General features: G+C 49.5%; 3 protein-coding genes across 3 annotated transcripts; 2 read left to right on the forward strand and 1 right to left on the reverse strand.

Moving 5' to 3' along the window:
* The first annotated feature begins 290 nt into the window (after positions 1–290).
* BKA55DRAFT_577585 (uncharacterized protein) lies at positions 291–4,947 on the forward strand. Its single transcript, XM_046193621.1, has 2 exons — positions 291–719; positions 770–4,947. Exons 1-2 carry the CDS (start codon positions 714–716, stop codon positions 4,754–4,756), a joined length of 3,993 nt encoding a protein of 1,330 aa, XP_046045349.1. The 5' UTR covers positions 291–713; the 3' UTR covers positions 4,757–4,947.
* A 328-nt stretch (positions 4,948–5,275) lies between these two features.
* BKA55DRAFT_121086 (P-loop containing nucleoside triphosphate hydrolase protein) lies at positions 5,276–8,814 on the reverse strand. The gene is made up of 3 exons (XM_046184787.1): positions 8,195–8,814; positions 7,697–8,147; positions 5,276–7,648 (listed from the first exon to the last, which is right to left on the reverse strand). Exons 1-3 carry the CDS (start codon positions 8,620–8,622, stop codon positions 5,387–5,389), a joined length of 3,141 nt encoding a protein of 1,046 aa, XP_046045350.1. The 5' UTR covers positions 8,623–8,814; the 3' UTR covers positions 5,276–5,386.
* Positions 8,815–17,864: 9,050 nt separating this feature from the next.
* BKA55DRAFT_121165 (vesicle coat protein) lies at positions 17,865–20,283 on the forward strand. The gene is made up of 2 exons (XM_046184788.1): positions 17,865–18,104; positions 18,728–20,283. Exons 1-2 carry the CDS (start codon positions 18,072–18,074, stop codon positions 20,102–20,104), a joined length of 1,410 nt encoding a protein of 469 aa, XP_046045351.1. The 5' UTR covers positions 17,865–18,071; the 3' UTR covers positions 20,105–20,283.
* Positions 20,284–21,074: the final 791 nt, after the last annotated feature.

The raw sequence follows: 21,074 nt of genomic DNA on the forward strand, positions 1-21,074 counted from the left end.
CCAGTTCAGCGTAGATAAGCGTTCAAGCTGGAATATAAATAAGAAGCTTTGAGAACCGCTCTGCATTAACAATGATTGAAAAATTATATCCTATACGAAAAGTACCTTATCTATATCTACTTATTTCCTCTTCATACATGCCTCGAGTGTAGATGGAGTTCTTGCCATAAGCTCCGGGCGTGGGGCATGCTGCGGACCTTTCAGGTTTAGCGCATTCTCACTGGCAGCTGCCGAGCCCGTCTTCAAATTGACAGTGATTCACTCAGTGGCCTTGAAGTTCAAACAAAGAAACTCGAACGCAACAATAAACACAAAGTCTTCTCACTTCCACTTTGTTTTACCCTCTTCCTTCATCAAAAGCTCAAGTACATGCCCCTTTTCACCTAAATTGAACCTGCGTTTGCTTACAACGGCTCGAGCCCTTCGCGTCTTTCTCATCTCACTCACTCATTTGGCCGCGTTGAAGTCGAAGCTTTCAAATTGCTATTCGCGTCTCGACTTTCTTTATTTTGCTTTCTCAATGTTCCTACACACAAATCTCGGCCTTTCTATATGAGATTCTCTTGGAATTGTCAGACCCGTTGTTCTCATCAAAAGATGATACTGGAGGTGTAGACTGTTGGGTGTTGCCTTTCAATTGAGTTTTTCGCATACAAAGATCCTTTCTTTTCATTGCTTTTGAGCATGCAAGAGCAGGGGCCTTATCCTTCAATATGCCCGTAAGGTTGCATCTCAGAGACAAAATGGATCGGCTGCTGACGGTGACTAGCATATCGATCTTGACGAAGATGATGTCGTCGACCTGACGTCGGATGAGTTCAAGGACGAGAATAATGTTATCGACTTGACGCTGGACGAATTCCAGGACCCCAACATAGACTGGCTCTCGAATCACAATGACGACTTTGACGGTGTGTTTGAAGACGCCTTTGCCCCGAGAGAGCCTCATGCAACCACCGCCACTCATGCTGCACCTAAAATGTGGACCAAGTTTGGTGAGATGGAGGAAGAGGAAGAGGAAGAAGAGGAGCGCCTGAGTGTCATGGAACAGGTTGACCTGTCACCTAGCTCTCCCGCCCAGAGTCCTCCTAACTACGGCTCAAGTCCCGAAAGCCTTTTCGAAGACAGCTACCCTGAAATGCCTGAGTTTCCTGAGTCGTGCGTCATGGAGGCTGCAGATCCTGATCTCGAACTTGGTGATGCAGATGCAGGCGCTTCAGCTGAGGTAGTGGAGCAAGAAGATGTTACAATGGAAGAGACACCGGATGTCCCTCTCAGCGAGAATATGAGCGTCGAGTTCCCCGAAAGTCTCCTATTGGTACCGAGGTCGTACTACGAACCATTCGAACCGAGTGTCCCAATCCTTAGGGAACGTGAGGCTGTCGCTCGACTGCTTGAGGTGGCCGAGGAGGCTGGTACGGGTATTGAATTTGACGACTTTGTTGAGTTCCAACTTGATGATTTTGCAGTCTACTCGGACCGTGACAGATACGGGCAGGAGATGTGCTCTCTCCACCACCTTCACGCAAAACACGGCTTCAGCACTGTATTCTTCGACGGCAAGTTGAGTGCTGGTAATACTGTTTTCTACGTTCACCGCGTGGAAATCAGCGCATTACCGATCGAGAACTACGGTACATTGTCAAAGCACACTGTCAGAGACAAAATTTGGATACGGTCAGTTTTAAACTCAGAACGTGAGGTATACTACCGGTTGAACAGCCCTGCCAAGGAATATCGTCGTTTCTTTGGCCCGTTCCTATGGGTTGCAGATCTCACGAAGCACTTCGTAGATTATCTCAAGTTCAGGGGGGAGAAAGAAGACCATGTTACGATCTTCCATTTTCGATCGAATTTCAGCGTTTGGCTAGCGAAAATGCACCGCAATGCACCTGATTTTATCTCTTGGAAAGCAGAGCACCCAAGCGATGACTTCAGGACGTCAATTGTGGCAAATCTTGCATTTCTACATAAGGAAGCAATCGGTGTACTTGGGCACAGAAAAACATACAAGCATATTATCTGGGCTGAGGTATGGGAATTCACGCAATACAAACTGTGTACAAAGATTGCGCCCAACGAAGACGCAGATACTGTCGTCACCCAGTACATCTATGACTGCTTCAGCCATCAGCCCTTCGGTCACCGCCTCAAGGCCATCCCTCTAAGCGAAAAGACTCGATCTTTGCAAAATGCGCTGATCAAACAGCGTCATCTCGAACTGCCGTCCCCGGTTCATCATAGTGCTAAGACCATGACAATGGCTGGTATGAAGCAAATTCGAACGATTCGGCCAGGCGATACGATCTCGATCCAGAGAGATGCCCAAGAGTCTGGTACGCAGTGGCGACGTGACATTTCGCATGGGTTTGACGACGTCGACCGATGGTTCGCGCTGGTACAACGCGTACATGTCAATAAGCGTGGCCAGAAAACGTTTGACGTGATCTGGTACTATCGACCCGTGGACACCCTATGTGGTCTGATGAAGTACCCTTGGAACAACGAGTTGTTTTTGTCGGATCATTGCTCCTGTGATACAAGAGCGAAAATCTCCGAGGACGAAGTGTCAGGGGTTCACCAAGTCGAGTTTGGGGGGACTTCGGCGACCAAAGCCGAGTTCTTTTGTCGCCAGACATACATATGTATACAACGAAATTGGGTGACCCTCGACAAAGACCATTTTCGTTGCCTTCATCTGCGCAACGGTTCTCATCAGGCGCTGGAATTAACAACTGGCGAAACGCGGCTCGTCATGATCAACAAGACGAGCGGTCGATCCGAGCCTTGCGAGTTTCTAACCTTTTATGAGGAGGAAGGGAGCGGTATATATAGGTTTCGGAAATTGCTGAGAAGACAGCAGGTTGATCCGGCATCAAACGCTCGACCCAATGAGTTGGTGTACAGCTATATCGAGCCGCTTGTCGAGGTAAAAAGTTCGCGTATTCTTGAGCCTTGTTTCGTTCGTTGTTTCAAAGACGGAGAAACAATACCAACGCCATATGATCGCGACGGAGTGGGAGGGTTTTTCTATTTCACCCACGAACAAGTGTTGGACAATGAGACTGCAATCAAGTCATATGTTCCGCTATCCGGACCTCCCTTATCCATACAGCAGGGTTACGACCCATCGCAGTCTATTCCACGACTGCGAGGTCTGGACCTCTTTTGCGGTGGTGGTAACTTCGGTCGTGGGTTAGAAGATGGAGGTGCCATTGAGATGCGATGGGCGAACGACTTTGACGCAAAGGCTATTCACACTTACATGGCAAATACTGCTGGTCCTTCTGAAGTATCTCCATTCCTTGGGTCCATAGACGATCTCCAGCGTCTTGCTATCAAAGGCGAGTTTTCAGACAGTGTCCCGCCGATTGGAGATGTGGATTTCATCTCAGGCGGTAGCCCTTGTCCAGGCTTCTCTCGGTTGACCAACGATAAAACAACTGCCGCTCAACGGAAGAACCAGTCCCTGGTAGCAGCCTTTGCGTCATGCGTTGACCTGTATCGTCCGCGGTACGGCCTCCTTGAGAACGTGCCGGGCATCGTGCAGAAAACTGCTAATCGAGACCAAGACGTGTTCAGTCAACTCATTTGTGCCATTGTAGGCCTAGGTTATCAAGCACACTTTTTCTTTCTCGATGCTTCTGCCTGCGGTGCACCCCAGCGTCGTTCTCGCGTATTTCTGGCTTTTGCTGCACCAGGCCACCGCTTACCTCACCGACCATATCAGACCCATGGTCATCCACAAGGTACCTCCAGACTTACTCTCGGTGTTCTTCCCACGGGGGAACCTATGGCTGAGCGTGCCATGCCGGCTGCCACACCATTCGACTTTGTATCTGCGAGGGCTTCCACTGCCAACCTACCCCCTGTCTATGATTCAAAGCCGGATATATGCGTGCCATACCCCGATCATCGGGTATCTATAGGTATCACGCCTCTGATGCGAAGTAGGATTCACCTCATCCCAACTCAGCCCTGGGGTATGAACTACGCACAAGCTTGGTACGGTCGTGACTTGAAAAAGGCTGGTTCAGGCGTCATGACGCCAAGTGAGCGCCTAGCATTCCCTGAGCGCACCGATAAGGGTTTAGGACGAGCGAATCCAAGCTCGAACGCCTATGGCCGTCAACGACCCGACCATCTCTTTGTGACAATCGTCAAGACCCAAAGTCCGGACGATGCGAAGAACGGTCGGACATTACACTGGCGCGAGCCTCGCGTCTTGACCATCATGGAAGCACGACGAGCCCAGGGGTTCAGAGACGACGAAGTACTGCTGGGTATCCCAAGCGAACAGTACAAGATTGTCGGCAACAGTGTTGCTCGTGAAGTCGCGGTCAGTTTGGGTGCTGTATTTTGCGAGGCATGGGTCCAGAGCCTCGCAGACGAGCACCACGCACAGGGCGGCGATCATGCCTCCACTGCTACACTTACTTCTGTGGCGCCAGTTCGTATGGGTGTCGAGGTTTCCCCTTTGACCAATATTAGGAAACTTGAGTCAGAGTCAGCTTCTGTGAACAACACTCCGCGGTCTCGGAAGTCCAGAAGTGAATCTCGAGTCAGTCAAATTTCGTCTACGCCGAGCTCGACCCCTCCTCGCCAAACGTCCACTAAGCGTAGCCATATCGCTGTTGAGATTCGTGGATCGAAGTCTCTTAGGACAGACGAATACAACAGCCCTAGTAGGGCCATGTCTATAGCATCCAGTCGTTCCAGATCAAGTAGGTTACGGCATAGCACCACGGGTGAATAATTTTGTACAAATGAATATTGGAGTTCAGGAGACTACAATAGAAGGATATCTTGACATGCGAACCTGTTAAATTTCGAATTTTGTGACTTGTGGGCATCACAAAATGGGTAGTCTTTCACATAGACCAGATACCTATCACAGCTTTCTGGGCGTTAATAAGACGATGAGATGAATAGAATTGACAATGACGTAATGACCAAGTTTACTTGAAGTAATTCATCAGCCACTGTATTCTTGCCTATCGTGAACTTGAAATGCACAAACACCTGATGACAACATTAGGGAGTAGGTAGCTCTCCACTATATCTTCTGTGCTGGATAATGAATGACAACTACCCAGAAGCAGGAGAGTCAATAACCGACAATGCACAAGGAATTCGAACCCAATTTCGAGTGATTCAAAAGTCATTACTGTCGTTACGGTAGCTCGTTAGTTGCTAACGTTTGCTAAACTGTTGAGAGAAAACATGCTACTCCAAAACTCCGATTCAACCTGATGCTGATATCGCCTTCTTGCTCTTGGATGCACCCCTCTCGTACCAGAAATATCCAGATTCGATGTAAAACGCTGAAGAAAACATATCGCTGTTTCAAAACCTCTTCCAGTATCGCGTTCCGTCCGTCTACCCCCTACTCCGATGTCTCCAGATCCTTAAGGGTCATCACCTTGGCACCCATAGGGATCTGACCACCTCGCATCTTGATGCTGGCATAAGGAACACCAGATGCCTGTCCCAAGATTGTCACCAGCTCACGACCTGAAACATTAAGGTCCTTGCCGGTGTACCCCTTGATAGCGCATTCTTTGAAGATATGTCCGATTAGTCGCTCACCAAGGGTCTCGATGCTGCGGCCGCTGGCCCAGCCTTTGTCGTTGCTCAAACGCTGGATGAGTGAGAACAAAGATGTGCGGGTAGTAGTATCCATCTCTGGTGTAGGTTGAATAGTGATGCCCACCTTTCCAACAACCTGTCGTAATTGCTCGATACACTGCTCCGTTCGAAGGGGACGGAAAGTGAACTCGGTTGCGAATCGACTCTTGATACCCTGGTTACTACGAAGAAGACGGTCCATGTCCTCCTCGTAGCCTGCCAACACAATAATAAGCTTGCGCGCAAACTGGGGCTTGGTCACAGCATCCACAAGCTCGCTGACTGCCTCCTCAGCAAATGATCCACGGGTACCATTGAGTCTGTATGCCTCATCTATGAAGAGGACCTTGCCGAGTGCCGATTCGAGTAGTCGGCGTGTCTTAGGTCCAGTCTGGCCACAATATTCGCCGACCAGCTGAGATGCCGAGACATCAACAACATCAGGTGCGGCCAGCAAGCCCATGTCATAAAAGATCTGGCCAAGTTTTCTCGCAGTTGATGTCTTTCCAGTTCCGGGAGGACCCTTGAAGACATAGGTGAACGGCACATAAGGCCGAGGGTCGACATCACGCAACCGCATACCTTGTACCATGTACTGGTACGATTCGAACTTGGAGATGATTTCCTCGAAGCCGACAAACTCGTCGAACAGGGCCCGCGTGTTTGTCACAGCTTGTGACAACCGATCGTAGTTGGCATCAAAGTCCTGAGGCTCTAGAAGAACTTGATCAAGATCCTCATCCTGTGGTTTCTGCTCTTTGGCGATGCGACGGAAACGTGCTGAGATAGCCTTGGATAAAATATTGTCCACCTCGCCACCATTGCCAAAATTTGGCCGAACAGAAGCTCGCTTCAGCACCTCCATCGCGACCTCACGGGCTTTTTCGGTGGCGACCAGCTTCTCCTTCGTCAACTTGAGGTCCAGCACCTTACCCAAGGTATCCTCGCTAAAATTGTCGAACACAAACGCAGTATCCAGGGGGAATCTCCGGGCCAAACCGGGGTTGGCATTTGCATACAAATCTTTCATCTGATCGGGGTAACCACAGAGGATAACACATCGATCCTCTCCAGCAGCTCCAGTTACCTCTGCGACAATCGTGTCGATGATCCCGCCTCTGAAATCGCCATTCTTAGAACTACCAGCACTTCCATTGGTGCCCGGGTCAAGCATGTGGGCATCATCTATGATCAGAACATTGCCCTTTGCTTCCCGGAGGGCTTCTTGCGTATTGTTCTCAGATCCTCCGATATAGCGATCGAGAAGATCAGCCGGAGTCTTGGTAACGATATCGCCCTTGGACAAAAGGCCGAAATCTGCGAGAATTCTACCATAGAGCTTTGCAACTGTGGTTTTGCCGGTACCTGGAGGTCCCAAGAAGACTCGGTTTGGTGAGACGTGCAAAGGATCGTCACCACGCATTTCTCGGATAAAGTTCTGGTTGACTTGGTTGACCACAGCGAGTATCGCCTCCTTAACGTCGTCCAATCCGACAAGTTGTTGAAGCTCTTTCCAGGCAGGGCTCTTCTCCGGACCAAGAGAGGGTTTATTACCCAGTAGATCTTCTTTGGTCATTCTGAAGTCTTCCAGGTAGTTCCCCGTCTTACGAGCTTGGATAAAGCGTTCGACTTGACGTCTACAAGCTTCGAGAAATGCCTTTCTGACCGGCCAGATATTCCCAAATGTCTTTTCGCTGGCCCCTGAAACGATTCTGCGTATCAGAATCTTGACATACAGGCCATCGTAGCCACCTTCAACCTCCATTCTGCCCTTGAACCACTTTCGCATCATGCCATGGAATACCATCTGGAGTTCTTCTGCTGTGTAATTTGGCAACTTGAGGACAGGAAAGTGATTCGAAACCTCGGCACTATAACCCATCAAGTCTGACAAACCCCATTCGCCATTGCCGGCTATAATGAGGACAACTTTTCCGGGCAGGTCTTGTGAGCGAACGTAGAGGCTCCAGAGATTACAATCGTCGCTGTTCATCAGGTGAGCGTGGTCAATGATGGCAATCTAAGCAAATTAGCGATCCATAGCCTTGGTAATAAGATATCCACTTACGCAGCCACCGCAGGCATTGCTTGTGTTATGTATGGTGCCCAAAGTCGATGTTTTAGACATGTTGTATGCCGAGAATCTGTTGATTCCAGTGAAAACACCAGACTTCTTCACCACGCCAAGAGATATCAGGTATTTGGCATAGAGGCGGGCCAGCATTGTCTTGCCTGTTCCCTCACCTCCCATGAAGACGGCATCAAAGTTCTCTTTCTTCAGATCGGTCTCACGCCTCTGAGCGGCTTTGACTTTGGCTTTTGCTTGTAGGAAGAAAGCCTTGACTTCTTCGAGGCCAGCCAAAGACATGACTCGGTCGAGGTATTTGTTCTCTGCCTTTTCCACCTTCTTTTGTCGCAACCATTCGATTCTTGATGGAGATTCATCTTGGCAAGCTTCGGGTTCTAGGCCGTCAATCGATTCGTTGTCCGAGTCGTCGGTGTCATCTTGCTGTGATTTCCTAGGGCAAATTAGTGGACGTTTCCAAGCACCCAAGGTGCAACTTACTCAATTTCATCCAGAAGCTCTTCCATTTTCTTGCACAGTTCCAGGAACGCTGGCTCTGCCAAGACAGGTGGCTCCTCTTCCACCACAGGCGCGTCCTCAGCTTCAGACTCGGAATCATCATCAGTTTCGTATGGAATATCACCGTATAATTTCCCAAGACCAAAGACATCCATAGTTTGGTCGTCTGCGTCTTGATCATCCTCCTTGGGAGGCTCCTCAGGTACAATTACAGTCTTGGAACGATTGCGCCGCCTTCTCAAGCGTCGGCGGGGTTTGCGAGTGGGAAGAAGGCCGAGAAGACGGCTCACAAGGAAATGTGGTTCATCGGTCAGAAAGTCTCTTGCCCATGAGGGATACGTGGATTTTGGCTTGAGACCAAGTAGCCATGTGACGGAAAAGTTGATATCAGTAGATTCAAGCTCCATCATTGCATTGCACTGGAATGAAGTGAACTGGATTGCACTGGAGCTGATTTGTTTGCTCTAAGATAAAGCTACAACTCCCAAATCTGGGCTTTTCAATAGCTAGCAAGCTAGCAAGCAAGCAAAGATAAGTGGTGAACACGCAGGGTCCGGGCGATAGCTCTGCGGATGCGCGGATGGGACAGCCGGAGCGGGGGTGGGGAGAGAGGGAGATCGCGTGCGAGGAGATGATATTGATAAATACCTACGAAAGGCACGGGAGAGAGAAGCCGTCTAGAGAATATTCGCTGAAGTTGGGAGCCGAGCAAGCAGCTATCGAGGAGATGCTGTAAAGATAAGAAGAAGAGGAGAAATCTGGAATGTTTGAGAATGGAAGAAGAGAAGTTCAAAATTAAGGCTGAGGCGGTAGCTGCCTGCTTAGTTGTTTGATGTAGACTGCAGGCAACCAATGGAATCGAGGTGCAAGGTGAGGTGAGTACGACAGTAAGACGGGGGCTGACTTTGAGTGCCATTGAGGTACCAACAGTACTAACCTTGGCGGCACGTAAAGAAGGCATAACATTTGATGGTACGATGATGAAAAGTTGCTTGATATTTGTATGGCGAGCACGTGAAAGACTCTATGAACCTGTACTGTTTCAGAAATACACAATACTATATTAATCTCAAACTGAATCACACACTTTGTATACATCTTGAAAGACAATGGAACTCTGTAATCCTGTGTTACTTTCAACCAGAGCTTAACGCATCAAGAAAAAGAGTCACCCGGGCAGTCAAACTGGAGCTACCTAGGCTAGGCTCCCTGGGCGATTCAACAGAGCTCCAGATATCCCCATGTCTCCCGCCTACGCCCCTGTAAGACGGCGGCTGCCTCATGCACTGCCACGAGACAATAACACATTGGATGATAAAGCTGAAGAAAAAGGCTTCAATTGGCTGTTGTTGCCTGCAAGAGATGACTTGCCATTGACGGTTGATGTTGAACAGGGGACCTTGACTGTGTGGCTCCTTGTTTTTCGGGGTCCATAGCTGTCAACATTCGCTGATCTTTAAATGCACGTCTCCTGTAATGTCTAATTTTGTTGACTCTTTGAAACACACTCTGCACTCTCGCTCAAACATCAGCAGACCAACCCTCATATTGATCTTCATTAAACACTTCGCTTATTCTATTGATAGGAGCACCGTCTTCCAGGCATTATCGTGTTATCAACCTCGACAAGGCTGAATCCAAACACGACTCTTGCACCAATCAATCCTCTCAATGTGCCAGCACAGACCCGTCGCTGCCGAGCTGCATCCCGTGGGGGGCGATAGATGAGTCCACCGGAGGCCGAAAAGCAGCCATACACAGCGTCTAAACACCGCTAAGAGTCCACTATCCGCTCCAGGATTTAGCGATTCGGTGGAGATGGTTCGCCCTGCCGTAGTCAGCGGTGGGGCCTCAAAGGGAATTGGACAGGTGCTACTGATTGTGAAGGAAGATTGAGGTAGGACATATTGAGTGATGAGGGGAGGACAGAGAGTTATACGCCGAAGATTCGAGAAACCATGCACAACTTTGATTCAAAGCCCTCGGGCAAACATTTGTCGTGGCATAAGCGACACCCAAGAATCGTCAACTCGACTGATAATCGACGTCTACAACAGCTTGATGCCTTGGCTGACAAGAGCGAGGCGGTACACCAAATACCCAGATAAACTGAACTAACCTAGACCACTGCTCTGCCACGCATCAGCCTCCAACAGTCCAGCTTAGGCTCACACCTGGCTCCAAGTTAGCCTTGACTCGAAGCATCAAACCATCTTCAACTTCACTTGAAGATCTGTAAAGATCCATTAGCAATGTGTTGTCGATTATACCCACAGAACCCACGGCATCAACTAAGTAAGTGCTGGCCTCAACTGCCGGGTCCAGACCACAGAGAGCCTGGATCTACAGGGTATTTTCTTGGGCAGCTATTCGCCGTCCAACATCCAACATCATAGCCATCTAGCCATCGTCTATGGGCTTGGAGATTTCGTGGGTCTCGACAGTAATTGGCAACTTGTTTCTACCACCAGCTATATGGCTCTAAATGACATCCATGGCTACCGTATAATGAACGGTACAAGAAACCTCTAAATGGTCGTTTATTTCTAGTCTTGCAGTGATATTGTTGTCATGCTAGGTAAAAATCTCTGAACTTACCCTACAGTTCAACTCAGCCGAGCTCCTGCAACAACCCCTAGGACTACTCCATGGACGACCTGGCCATTATGACTTGAAACATTCCCTTTGAGATGAATATCACTCTCGCCGATATCGGAAGTGTTCCTCGTTTTCATCTGGATAAACGTGACACGAGCCCGGAAGCTTTCGTCCGGTTTGAATCGGTTTTGAGAGATCTCCAGCTAGCAATAGGCAATCAAGCACCGGCTCTGGACTAAAGACTCCTATCCACGATTGATCGTCGCATCGAACTCAAATTCTGTAGTGCCTGGTAGGGCTGACTCGGACGGTTCTGTCCAAGAGTCCCGCTTTTGCTCCTCCATACGAGATTCTCAACTTGGGATACGAGTAAGACAGACTGTTTCCAGACAAAGGATACCTCTTCGTGCTCACGGCTGCAAAGGAACGGCCAAGGCAACGACTGATAGGATACGGAACAGCTCCGGAGTGTCTCTGGTCTCAACATCTCTTCAGCCGTATGACGACTTTCCTTGAAGTTCATGACAACGGCATGATGTTTAGCCCAGGGTATCCAGGAAGCCACCTGCAAATTATTGATTCAGCTATGAACTATCGAGGGCGTTCATTGCTTCTTAATATGACTTCTCATAAATGATATCTTGCAGACACATCAAGCCTGGCTGTCGGTAGATCGTCGACGAGGTCAGAAAAGACATCGCATTCTAATCAGGTTTCACTCACTCTTGGCTTATTGATGATGCGGCTGAACCAGCCAACAGAGGGAGGAGTGTAAACTCGATAAGCTCTTGTCCTGTATGTCGGGCCTCATCTCTACGCCAACTGCAAAGACTCACTCCCTTGAGGTCGTCACTTGTGTAACACCAAACGCCAAAACTCAACGGCCATCACGCGACCCCAGATTGCCCCTTTGAGATCGCCATCAAGCCTCAATAGAACCTGATCGAGGCTGAAAGACAGATCCAAGCTGAACGAAGCAATTCCTTCGCCCCATTGGGATATTTGGCGTCAACAGTGAGCCACAAATGCAATGCCATTATCTCGTGCCTGCAGCTCCATCGTCATATCGAGCTATGCCACTGTCTGAGACCTATACACGACCTGTCATTACTTGGCAGGAGATCATACCAAACATCTGTCTTGACGTACGGTAGATCCGCGAAAATCCGGCCCAACGGAACCAAATGATCGTCGGGAGGGAAGAGACGACAACGCGAACAAGCAACGCCGAAACAAGCCATCGGGAGCGAGACAAGCAGAAAGCCGCCCTCTGTAAGAACAGGATTGAAGCCGATCCACCAAGCTGATAGACGAGTACGACTCAAGAGTGACATTGTTCACTTGCATCAATGGTTGGGAGGATCAGCTCAAGGGATAGCGACGGCATTATGCATCTGCATCACAAACCAGCCTTCGCTTCGGGACCGATCTAGGACCCAGTCGAAGATTCACGCAGACGACGATCCTGGGAGGAAGCTGGCACATGTCCGAGGTGGGGGCGTGAAGATGACCGTGAATTGCTTTTTCCAAGTCCAAGTCCATGTCCACGAGCACTTCCCAGCCTCCCTTGGCCGGGATCCCCGAGACTCAAGATTCGGCTGTTTTTCTTGACCCCCAGACTTCTGGAGGAGTGCATGAAAGATTATCGTGGCTTATCAAAATCAAGAAGGAGAAAAGAAACTCGGCGGAGTAAAGAGAAAAGAAGACGTGGAGCCAGGGCGAGTGATCGTCGTAAACTAGACCTTAGAAGTCGTTAACCGATGGATGTTTTAGAAGCTGCATATGCAGGCGGATGCAGCCCAGTGTCCGTTTATCTCACTGCAACGGCGTTCCACGTTCCTAAAGATTATGGACAGCGGGCGTTGAGGGGTGTTGAGATATCATGATCTTCAAAGGGAGAAGGGAACGCGCCGAGCCGAGTCATCTTACGCTGACATGACGTTTGTCAATAGGCAGGTTGACATTAGTGGTGAATGTGTACGGATACTGTACAGTAGACGAGTTAGAAATTGATTAATTGAGAGTCGTTAATCGCAGAGTCTGATTCGTTGCTGCTCTTTATCAGCGTTGCAGATATCCGAACACGGGGTTGAAGATGCAACGCGTATCGGCAGCATGCTTGTTGGTTGGTCGAGTTCTTACAGTGCCTACAATACAGCAGGCCTCGGCCGAAGAATCCCATGCTGTTTTGCAGGTCATGTGCTGCGGGTGATGCTGCAGTGTTTGCGGCATGTACAGTGCATATGCTGATATGTCATGTATTGAAGATCCCAAGCATTGATCTACAGCGCCATGTTGACATTTGGACTCATTGCCAAGAGCAACGGATTCACAGCTAGTCAGATCCTTAATTCTCAGCTCTTATTGCTTGATATACGATCTAGACTCAAATTATAAGCAATGCTATAATACACGTGGAAGAAACTGAACTCAAAACACAGCTGCTTTGCATTGCCGCGGTTGTCGCCTGTCAAACACACACTCTTGGCGCGTGGGTGCAGGGATAGAGATCGTGGGACCTACTTGTTTGGGAGCCTTGACCACGATTTCCAGGGGTTGACCACGTCGTGGGCTCATCTTGACGTCCGCAATGTCCTTTGACAAATGTCACTTGGGTCTTGTTCCAGGTAAGTGAAGTAAACGAGGACTTTTTGTGAATCCATATCAAGCGATCGCCTAGGTTGTATTTGCGGGCTATTGATGAGAAAAGAAAGGAAAGGAAACGAGGCTGGGGTTTCTGTGTCCATGAATCCTGAATCAGAAGTGTTTCAGCAAAAGTAAAAAAGACACAAAAAAGGAAACATTAGAGACAGCCTCACTCCATCACTCCCAGTCTCTCACGGATCTCGCAGTTCCAAAGTGAATGTGAATGTGAGTGACCCACCAAAACAGGGGCTTATTTTCTTCGTCGAAGGCTTCTGGAACAACTGTCACAAGTCATCCCCCCTGGCCCCCCTTGGTCATTGCTCCTGGGGTCTCCGTTTTGAGTCCTTTTGTGGCCGGCTCCATCTGGCGCGAAAAAAGAGCAGAGAAGAGGAGACAAAACATGGCGGCCCAAAGGTAACCTAAGCCTAACCAGGTTACCTTAGGCTAAAAAGATGAGGTATCATCTCATCGTATCGTATCCGCTCTCGGTACAGTAGCGGATGGTAGGCAAGGCAAGGCAAGGTAATCCACTGCTTTGGAAGCGAGAAGGAAGACGAGACAGTTTCGACATGTGCAAGACGAGGTATGCATGCGCATGTACGGATAGAGTTGATGTGCACGCGACAGCAAGGAGAACATGCCGAGGAGATGCTGTAAGTGATAGACTTTGCTTATTCCATCACACTCCGAAGCGACAACTTTGTCTCATCTCCTTCTCTCAAAGTGGAGATTATATCCAGGCCTCAGCTACCATAGCTCGCAGTCAATACCACTCCAAGACAAGAGAACTTTTAGAGTTCCCCGCGTGAACGGGTCAACTTTCCTTCTCTTTTCTCTCTTTCACGTCACACAGACTAGCAATGAACACAATAACGAATAAGCAGAATCTAACCGTGTCTGTGCGAACAGCCCCCTCGTGTCGTCGTCGTGAAAGCTGCTGTCATAATGACCATGGCCAACTGCCGCCCAGACCCTCCCTATTCGGGCTAGAGGCCGTTGTTTGATAGGTTCTCTTGGCTCTGTGTTTCGTTGCTGAGGATTGCGATGTTACCGTGTGTTTCTTGGCTATACCCTTCGACATTTGTTAAACTCAGGGTGAGCTGAGTGTTACGACAAGTTGGTTTCATTGTTTGCTGAGTTGCTCCGAATAGAGCCGTGCTCTGTTCGGCCAACATGACGAGACAAGTGAGGGAAGTGCAACGTTCAAGTACCGTTACGTCTGACCATTTCCTCCGAAATAAGAGGACCCCTTGCTTGCTCCATTGCTTCGATTCCAACGCACGCGACTAGTGGAGTATTCCATCGGGTCTGTCTCCATAAGTGCCTCAGCATCGGGATTCCCCTCCAGACTTTTTGTTGACCCGTCCGTCGTCTAGGCTCGCTCTAGAAGCAATCCTGACAAACAAATTCGGTTCCCTTCTCTTTGCCCCCGACTAGTGGTTTTGGCTTAGACATAACACCTGGAATTGGCCGTCTAATTTGTCAAGACAGCCACTAAGTCAGAGGAGGAAGTGTCTTTAGGAAGTTTCGTGTCGCTCATCGGGATGGCTTACATACAGCCAAGCTTGGCGTACCTAGCTAAGAAAACAAGCCGAGAATTCATCCATCGATTGGTGGCTGGGCAAGCGGAACAGGTCCCACTGGTACCAGAATTTCCCCTGGGGCCGGCGCTCGGAGGCTTGGAGTCCAAGGATCAAGTTAACTAACACTAACTGGCATAGCCAGGAAGTTATCGTTGTCGTAAAGATCCGATCCCTGAAAAGGTTAAGGTGCTGGGATAGCCTCTAACTGGAGGAAAGGCATCGGCGGATCGGCTATAACCAACCGGAGGACCCTTATTACGACGGGTTATTCCTGCTTGTTACCGTCGTTCCTTATTAGCATTTGTTGGTGGGTCATGATATGAAGCAAAGTCAAAGTCAGAGCTCAAGTAAGGTACAACACCATGTTCATGTTCAAAGCAATGGCCATCGTGATGCTTGGTTCTTGAGGTAATTGTATCCTTGAATATCTTGCGGTGAGAATTCTCTGCCGCTGCTCTATTGCGGATTCATCGTCATAGATGAAGATAAAAACTTGGTGTGTGAATGTGGATGTGGATGCTAAGGAACAAGAAGATGATTTTAGCGTATCCGAGAAATGTGGTTTCCTACGGTAAAGTTAATCATGATCCATCCAACCATAGGTACCTAGCTGCCGTCAAATTGTTGGTATATTCATGTGACGGACTGTTTCCTTCAGATTAAGAATAGATACGAAACTCACCTCTAACGAGCAACCCTTGATATATAATGATGCGCAAACAATTCATCTTCGCACAGGACGCATCGCACGCCCACACACGTTTAGTAGCAAGGGGAGTTTGATTGTAGTTGAATGCCCTGTGCCGGGTGCCGCCAATTCCAACCATACCCTAGACAAGAGAGAATTCTTGAGCTAAAGAAGAAAAAAAGAGCAAAGTAGGATTGGATGAATCGGCACTCGCATGGATATCAATCACCCACACACACGACCCTTGTCTTCTCTAGCTCGTCTAGCTTGTCTGTAGTACGGTACCCACCGAATGGAAGCAATGCAGACGAGTTTCCCCATGTCATATCCTATTGGATCCCATGGATTGAAATATCCCAGGCCCTTTTTCCCCTGGTCAAACGGTTTCTCAGGTTCGCGAGGGGCCTTGTCTTAAAAACGCCCACCCCCACAGCCACGAGCTTTGAGTGTCGAGTTGACATTCACTATCGAAACCAAAGCAACGAAACCTCGACTCGACTCGACTCAACTCTACGGACTGAATGATATTGATGATGACGGATTAGAGGATCATCAGCTACTTCTCGGCGTCTTTCCATTTTACTTTGCCCTTAAATACAGATTCTTAAGCTCGGCTTCATTCACCCAGAAACTCAAACTAAACCTTGTCCGTCCGTCCCGTCGTTTCCGTCGAATCCCCTCCAATTGCCATCCTCCTCTTCCATCATCTCTTCCTCAACTTTCTTGTCGATACGATTTATTTGGGTTTACCATCTTTTGTTCTGGCTCTGGGGCTGCAGCCGCGACTTTCCGCCCCCGATATTCCGTCCGTCTCACTACCTGGAGCTCTACATTAATTGCCCCTCCCTCTCTCTCTCTTACGCCTCATCAACCTTGAACTGGGCTGCTGCAGTTCCTTGTCCTTGTCGACTATTTCCCCGCGCAGCATAACTTTGCGAGCGAGTCAAAGGCCATTCTTCTCTTCTCGGTTAACCTGATACGTTTATTTAACGACTCGATTTCTTTGTTCGACAATCTTGCCCGGAGCAATTGCACATCTTGGGTGCTGCCACCTTTATCCATACCGTACCATACCTTGTATTGTCTTGCCATACCTTAGCACACCCTGGTCGAATCGGACATCGAACCAAGCAGAGAGCTCCGAAAGCAAACATCCCTCCATCCAATTCAATTCATCCGAACAAAGACAGTCCCCGGCCTGTCTGGTCCACCGAAAATCCAATTGAACCGAATCGAATCTTCGACAACAGCTACTACTGTCCTGTCCTGTCCTGTCCTGTCCTGTAGCCCTACCTACTGCACTCCGTCTGCAACTGCAACTGCAAGCACTGCACGCGCCATTCGTACTACCACGCCCACGCCTAATTACTTGTACCTACCTACCTTACGCACGCCCTCGTCGATCCGGCCCCTGCTCGCGCCTCAAAGTCTCGCCTCGATACCTTTTGACTCTCCCTCTACAAACTTATTTACAACCGCGACGCCCCGAAAATCAGCTTCAGTTTAAATCAAGCTTACAGCACAGCTCTCCCCCGCCGTCCCTTGTGCAGTCTCGTGCTGCCAAAAGGGAGACCCAATCCCTGTCTCGCAGCGTCGTCCAATCGTCGATAATACTTTGATACTTACGTTTTTCCTCTGCCGCGATTCCATTCCGAGACGACGATACGTCATGACATACATTGTAAGTGTACAACACAAACTTCCTGAAGTTCAAATCTCCATGTCTCGACTTGACTTGACATGTCTTGCTTTGCTTTGCTTGTCTTTACTTGACTTGGCTCTCGTACAACCACATGCCAATTCCTGCCATGTCCGACGTCGCACCCTCCACGCTCCGAGCTGCTTCCTCCGCCCTCCACGTTCCTGTTCAACCTACGCCCTGGTCAATGAAGGCATCACACGCCATGCATTCACTTCACATGGTCGATAGCTTGTCTCAGCACATCCCTGTCAGCCATGAATGAATGCTTTCCTCCTTGAGCTTTTGACTCTCTGCAAGTCCCTAGGTCGAGCAGTCTCGCCCGTCCTGTTGGGTCCAGACATTTCTGGTACCTTTCTTTACCAAAGATCTCTCACACACACTTCTATCATATATCATGATTTCTTACCATGATCCCATTCCTATTCCCATCCATCCGTCCATCCATACACTGCAACCATGTCTTGGCTCTCATCGACGTTGCTTCTTAACGTCGCTTTCCACCTTCCCTTGCTTTTATCCCCCTTGGCTTCATCCTCACATCCCTTCCCTTTTCACACCCTCGCTCTTGTTTCCTAGCTGCCAGTCCGTTGACGGGCCGTCTGCCGTACCTCCTAATGGCCCCCGAGCCGCCCGCCGTCTGACATGCACTTTCACCTTCACCCACACCCTGTCCTGGTCTGTCCTGTCCTTTCTTTATCACCATCGCATCGCATCCCACATCCCACGTACCCAGCCCAAGTCTTTACTTGTCTGCACACCCTTGACTAGGCACGAACAAGACACAGGCGCACACAGACATGCACTTACATCCACACCGCTTCACCGCTTGACTATGACTGCCCTGCCCTCGATTCAGCGTTGGCAGTTCCGGGGCAATTATGATGCTTCCTACTGGAATCCCAACTCACCGAGTGCCACATCACTTCCCTACCTCAGCCCCATGACCTCAAGAACGGCCCGTTGCCGGTAAGAAAGAAGCCAGGGCGACCAAAACAAGCTGTCTCCGTACACCGAGATATATCACCACTTGTTTTGTTCCTATAATACCATGTCTCCCATCGGTACCCCTTGCAACCCTCCTGTTCTGAGGCCTATTTATCCATACATGATCTATCCCTGTCCCATAACGTCATGAGCTTTTTGACATGATATACTTCCCCAGAGCCATCCTTTGTTACTATGATCAATTCTCCCGGCAGCTTGTACATTACCTATCACTTTGATCTACTGTTGCTGTCGCGCCAACTGGCTCTCTGCTCGCAATGCGCAAGAATCAACCACTAATGCCCTCTTTCCAGCTATGTCTTGCTCACTACTGCGACCTCCATGGCCCGACCCCCTTGATGGTCACTGAGGGTCTACCGGCCTCATGTACTGTCTGCTTTGAAGATGGTGCAGATCCTGCCGATAACAGACCACGATCCAGCGCGCATGCATCGTCGACTGCTCTCAACGACGCATTAAAGAACCTCGACCTATCTCGGAGCGCTTCAATGCCAGCTTCCGAACAAGAGGCTCAGGCACAACGTGCAGCACTATTGCGAAACTCTAGCAACTCTGGCGCAACCCCCACTGCTATCGATACTCCTCCTGAAAGTCCACGACCGGCCCCTCCTCATCCTCGACGCGATTCGAGTTTCCGAAGAACCTATGATGAGACTGTTACAAAGAAACAAGGCCCTTGCGATAACTGCGCAATGACCTTGCCGCGACAGCAAGCGGGATCAAATAGTGTTCATTTCGCAAACAATACTCGTGGACCAACATTGCGCACGCGTGCGCCAGCAGAGCGGGTTTTCGGCGCAGGAGGCCAGGCATCGCCTCCCAATTCGCAAACCTCGAGTGATACCGATGGGGAGCGGGACGAAGACCCTCGGGCTCGGCAAAGAATAACACCCTCGGTCAGCTCGCGCAATACCTCGCGATCAAGCAAGAGTGGTGGTACAGGTAATTCGACCGCAGCAGAACGGACACCCTTCCATGTTCACTACGTCGACTATACATCTACCCACGATCCGGTCCTACCCGACTCTTTCTCTCTTATTCGAGCGTCTTGCTTGCGCACTCTATCCTTCGAGACGTTACCCCGGGCTCCATCTACGGCAAACCCCACTTCACCCGTTGCGACCTCTTCCCCGGCCTTTGTTACTACACAAAGCGCCGGCTCGGCTGTCACAGGCGGCCCCATCTTTTTCGGCGACGCCCTCGCCGGTTACACGACGGCTTATATCTTCCGTATTCCTGATGTACACGCACGGGGTCATAAGCGAGTGTATGCCTTCTTGGCGCTTAGTACTCACCGAGAGCGCCTGGCCATGAAGACATTTGCCGTGGTCTCGACCGCTTTTCGCGAGCTCGCTACATGGATTCAGCAACTGGCTGAAGCCGAGGCCGAGCGAGCGGCCGAGAACTCTCCTATTGGTAGCAGCATCTACGGGGGTGGCTATGCACCACCACCACCAACTGTTGAATCCTCTGGAGGCCCTGATCGCAACGGAAGCAGCTTTCTGACAGGCGGTAGCGGGTTCACCCGACGGATGGGTGGTGGCCCTGGTGCCTCAGCCCCAAAAGCCCGTGGTCTAGCGGAGATTGTTGGACAGCCTGATATCTTTATCGAGCTGCACCGGCGTTTCGTTCACCTTCTCTTTGAAGTTGGTGTTACCTTGAGCTCGTAATGAGCTGTTTATGCCCATTGGCATGCTCTATACGTTTTTCTGCCTCGGCATACCACAAGGCAATCCCTAAGGATCAGGATGACTTCCACTACCCTGTCTTATCGGGATGATCTGGTCGCCGCAGACATACCCCAGCCTTACCAATGCTACTCTCCACGCCCTACCCAATGATACTGAACCGGTCAAAATCCGATTCGTCCTCGTTGGCTCGGCACTTTTTTGTCCTTTTTGGAGCAATAAGCGATGTATGATTTTACATACAAGCATACTTATCCGAGAGTGATGGTGATGGTAATGGCTAATGGTTAATACCTCAATGAAGCAACGATCTCGATCGACAGCTGCAGTCACTCAAGACCTACTGGTCTTTTCTACGTTTCCTTTTCACAATGCCCGAGGATTCTTGGCAACGCTGCTTACACCTTTCCGCAACACCGGGGAGATATACCCCAGCGACCGACTTGCCAAGAGCCTCGTGTAACTGTATTCTTACATGTATCGCCTTCGGAAGGGCTTTACGGCGCTGTCCTCGGCATATTTTTGACGGGCATTTGATTCCCATTTGGCTTTTGTAGCGTGTTTGTTATCTACTCATGTGTGCAGAGAACTCGTCAGGACGGGAACTCAAAGGAAGCGGGTGAAACAAAATAGACGGATAGCGAGTTGGGGAAACAAAAATGAAAAGATGGTCGGAATAATGGAGTTTTTGGCGAAGTAACTGTATTATACACTTCTTTACCTGTTATCACTTGTCAGAGCGAGATGAACAGCCAGGAGTTGGCATGGTTTTATTGATAGACTTGTACGGAACTTGGACAGGGAACTGTTCTGAAATGGAAAACTACGGTTATTTACGATGACCTTGAACTTCAACACACCCCATTGTTACGTGCTATGACCTTGCATGGCTGTCTGAAGTTCAAATGCCTAAGATAGAAAACTCGGAGTTCTCGCATGATGAGGATGAATA

The sequence above is a fragment of the Fusarium redolens genome (assembly GCF_020744475.1).
Source record: "Fusarium redolens strain MPI-CAGE-AT-0023 chromosome Unknown BKA55scaffold_15, whole genome shotgun sequence".
Taxonomy (NCBI): Eukaryota; Fungi; Ascomycota; class Sordariomycetes; order Hypocreales; family Nectriaceae; genus Fusarium; species Fusarium redolens.